Genomic DNA, 4,126 nt, shown 5'->3' with positions numbered 1-4,126 from the left:
AATATCAGATACATTTCACTTTTCTCGTGCCGGCAAGTGAAAAATAACAAAAAAGGACACTTTCAACTAGCGAAATGCCTCAGCTCATAGAGTCCTAGCTGCATCAGTTTTGAAGTTGCCCGCTAATAAACTATATAGCTATACAATTCATGCCTAGTTGCAGGCTTCGGGCTTCAATGATCCTAATTCTTTCAGCGGATTAATCCAGAGAACAGAAAGTGCTGTTTTCAGAGCATCCCTTATGCCTCGTCTCGATATAACGCAGACAGACTGCTTCCATTAGGAGTCCAGACATAGAAATCCATCCAATCCTTGTCGAGCTTTTCCACTAAACCTTGAGCTTGTGGGACACAACAAAGAGGGATCCGCTTCCAAGGTGAAGCCCTACTATTTTCTCCTTTATAAAATGGACACTCTATTTCCAGCACTCCTCTGGGATTCAGCCCAGAACACTTGTCAACTAGACCGAGAACGATGAGAATGCCAATGAATCTATGGTGCGTAATGTTGGGCTTCCGAACGAGATGGACATTATGAAGCCTCCTAAGTTGGAATCCAAGTGCAATTGCACGATAATGTGAAATCCTCCGAAGATGGACAGCATGAAGCCTCCGAAGTCGGAATCCAAGTGCAATTGCACAATAATGTGGAAGTCTTTCATTCACTCTGTGTGACTCCTCTCTCCAGCCACATGGAGAGATGCCAAGTGCTTGTATGCTAATAGTTTTGTGTTTGAAGGGCTCTATGGACTATTGCCAATTCATTTATGTTGATTCCAATTTATTTTTAAGAAGCACCACCATGTGTTGGTGACGTAAATGTAAAGTTTTTATTGTCATGAGGCGCGAGGCATTGGAGATTTGTGTTTGCTCTGCTCCAGGTGCCGTATTCTTGTATTCTTGTTAGTTATCCCGTCCGATTCAAGTGCTCCGATAGAAAAGGTGTGAATTAAACACCCCAAGTGTTCATATTTGTTATGATTTTTTAAAAATACAGCTTGATTTTTGTTCAATGGCTCATCTGTGGTGGCATTTCGTAAAATTAGAGCAGCTAAAATGATATTGTTGAGAAACTCTATTACATTGATGTAAAATTTTATGACCAGACAGCAAGAAAAAAGAAAAAGAAAAGAAATTTCACCACCAGCAAACTAAAGAATGTAATGTAATGAACCGATGATTCAAGCGCATTACATCACACATTGAGCCTCGCAAACATCTTCTTTCCATCTGAGCTAAACTGATACACTAGGATTTGCAGAAGCAAATTCAAGCAGCTCCCTGTTGGATTCGAACAAGGCCATGTCTTCTGGACTCAAGCTTATACACGCTTCTATTCCATCACCATCCCTTGTGTCGATCAAACACATAAGATTTTTCAGCTCTATAGTTAAAACATTACTCAACCATCTTGGTTTTCCCCATCCGAAATCAGCATCATAAAGTTCAAATCTACACCAACTGGAGCAGTTATAGTAGTCAATATCTTTGCTCATGGCCATCTTTCCAAACTCTTCCACCGTCTTGCAAATTGCTAACGAAATATCGTCCCCTGGGGTTATTTTAGCATATTTTTCACCAAACTCTATAAGATCTTTCCTTATACGGCTCACTATACCTTGCAATTCTAAATCATCATGATCCTCTATCCGCGCTGATATACTACCTGCGTAGTTCCCACCGTAGTTGTCTGGTAAGGTTGGCACAAGCCTCTTCCGAATATTCACTCCAAGAGACAACACAGCTTTTCTTGGAACCCCCAAGTTTGATCTTGATGCGCTCATCGCACATTTCCAGATCAACGCTGTTACAGATTCCACCCGTGTTGGATCTGGCACGCTTGCACTGATGGCTTTAGCCTTGAGAGCAGTAATTTTGGGAGCTTCAAACACAAACCTTTTCATGACAGACTCTCCTTTAATCAAATATACTGGAAGCATTGAGATTGGTAAATCCATTTGTGGGAAAATAGAAGCACCCATGAACACTGGACTGATCACCACCTCAGTACTCGACCTGCGAGCGGTTGCAGCCCAGCACTTGATGAATGATGTTAGCGTGGCTGCATCTGCAACCTTGTGAGAAAGATTCACGCCAATTGCCAAGCCACCACAATCAAAGAAACTAGCTTGGACAATTAATTGACTATCCCTGGCCGTGGCTGGTTCACTTATAGCTGCAGGAAGGAGTTGTTTTAGCACTTTAGTATCAGGCTTTTTGAGAATATCAGAGAGAATACAATGGATTCGAGCCTCAATATATTCAGCCCCATGGTCATCACATTCAATGGACAAATTGTCTTTGAGTCTGCCTGCGAATGGATAAAAATGAGTCAAGGCTTCAGACAGTGAGGTCTTTAGTAGCAGTGACCTTTCCGTGGCTTTGGCAAGGTGATCTGTGTCGTTTCCATTCCTGGGGTAAAATAGCTGCAGGGGAATGTGACCTACTGGCATGGATTGGTCCAGAAGAGAGAGCTTGAGACTTCTTAAGTGAAGGGGCGTTGGAGAGGATGGTTTGATGGTTTCTCTCTGCATGATCTCGATTCTCAGAGGCACAGACATGATGGATAATCCTGCTAGCTATCTATTTTCCAGTCTGGTTAACAGATAAGTCCTCAATCCAGACTTGTGTTAAGTAATTAACATAACAACTCCCCTGGTAAGAACGGAGTGATAGCAACGAAAGCAACTAATCAAAGTAAACGAATAAGTCAAGTGGAAAAATACAACTGGACTATGCTGTCTTATGTAACGTGGGCCACTTTCTTTCAATATCTTAATAATATTAAAGTCTTTAAGTTTCGAGAAGTTTTTTTTTTTTTAAATCTGCCTTGTTAAAATTCCATGATAATTGAATATAAAAAAAAACTTTTAAATAAGTTTTGGAAGTTATTTATTTATCTTGTTGGATTTGAATTTTTTTTCTAGACTTTTAATTTATTTATAAATTATAATACTAAATGAAATATATTAGCTAAGTAAATTTTAATTATGAATTCTTTTCTATAGATATTCTAGATCTAAAACTAGCATAAATAAAAATGTCTAGCTTATTTTTAAAAAATTAAGACTAAGTTTTTATAAAATATCATACAATTTTATTTATTTCCCTACCATGGTAGGGTTGTAATTTTATGGATCAAAAACTCTAGTTTTTATACTCTCTTCAATACACTATGTCATGAAATGTATTATAATTATTCTTCTTTCTTCTTCTTTTGTCTTGTTTCAATATATCATTAGTATATTCGTTTTCACTCTACTGGAAGTTGGATTATTTTGTTCTAAATTTTTAAAAAAATATTAAAAATATAGAGATTTTTTTGACAATATCATTAAATTCAATCAAGTGACTCGATCTTGAAACCTGCCAAGTTCAGCTCCTTGCCTAGTTTTAATTTCAAATTAAACTCCATGGAAACTGATCCAAAATGAATCATTCAATTTAAAAGGTCCAAAGATAACTTGGATGACCAGTAAAAACATGACATATCTCTTAAAAATACTTTAAAATGACAATAATTTTTTAATATTAAGACGATGCCAAATTGGATCAACCGCGGTCACCCTACGACCTGAGTCATGGACTTCAATGGGTTTAATAACTTTGTTGTTTTTTTAAAAAATTTTATTTAAATTTATGATAAAATTATATGCTTGCAAAATCAAGCACTAATCCTAAAAAAGACGTTTATTTGAGATCATGATAACCTTATAGAAATTAGAAAAAAAAATAAACCATGAATTCCATTTCTCAACCATTTTATATTGAAGAAGAATGAAATAAAAAAAAAACAATTAGAAAAATCAAAGGACCACAAACTAAAAAAACAAACATATCGTGTTTGATAGGTAAACTCACTAAACCCATGAACCGGGTAACCCAGGTGAACACTTCAAACCCATAAACCGGGTAATGGACTCCATTGACATTAATAACTTGTTTTTTTTCTAAACTATTTCTTATTTAACTATATGATAACAAAAATAAACGATTGCAAAATTGAGTGTCAAATCAATACTGAGACTTTTTTTAAAGACTATGATAACTTTGTAAAAAAGAAAACAAAATAAATTATGAAACTTAATTCTCAATTAACTCAATACTGAATTATGAAATAAGAAAAA

General features: G+C 36.2%; 1 protein-coding gene across 1 annotated transcript; it reads right to left on the bottom strand.

Moving 5' to 3' along the window:
• Positions 1 to 239: 239 nt before the first annotated feature.
• On the bottom strand, positions 240 to 2,560 carry LOC133697295 (BAHD acyltransferase At5g47980-like). The gene is made up of 2 exons (XM_062119773.1): positions 1,247 to 2,560; positions 240 to 749 (listed from the first exon to the last, which is right to left on the bottom strand). Exons 1-2 carry the CDS (start codon positions 2,558 to 2,560, stop codon positions 240 to 242), a joined length of 1,824 nt encoding a protein of 607 aa, XP_061975757.1.
• Between the last annotated feature and the right edge of the window lie 1,566 nt (positions 2,561 to 4,126).

Source organism: Populus nigra, chromosome 6 (genome assembly GCF_951802175.1).
Source record: "Populus nigra chromosome 6, ddPopNigr1.1, whole genome shotgun sequence".
Lineage (NCBI taxonomy): Eukaryota > Viridiplantae > Streptophyta > Magnoliopsida > Malpighiales > Salicaceae > Populus > Populus nigra.
This window is presented reverse-complemented; position numbering and strand designations above follow the sequence as displayed.

Bases quoted from the DNA above. Each gene is read 5' to 3' on its own strand.
- LOC133697295 (XM_062119773.1), bottom strand. From the start codon at position 2,560: ATGTCTGTGCCTCTGAGAATCGAGATCATGCAGAGAGAAACCATCAAA. The intron at 750-1,246 runs GTATCAGTTTAG...AATTGGCAATAG, and splicing joins TTGCTTCTGCAAATCCTAGT to TCCATAGAGCCCTTCAAACA.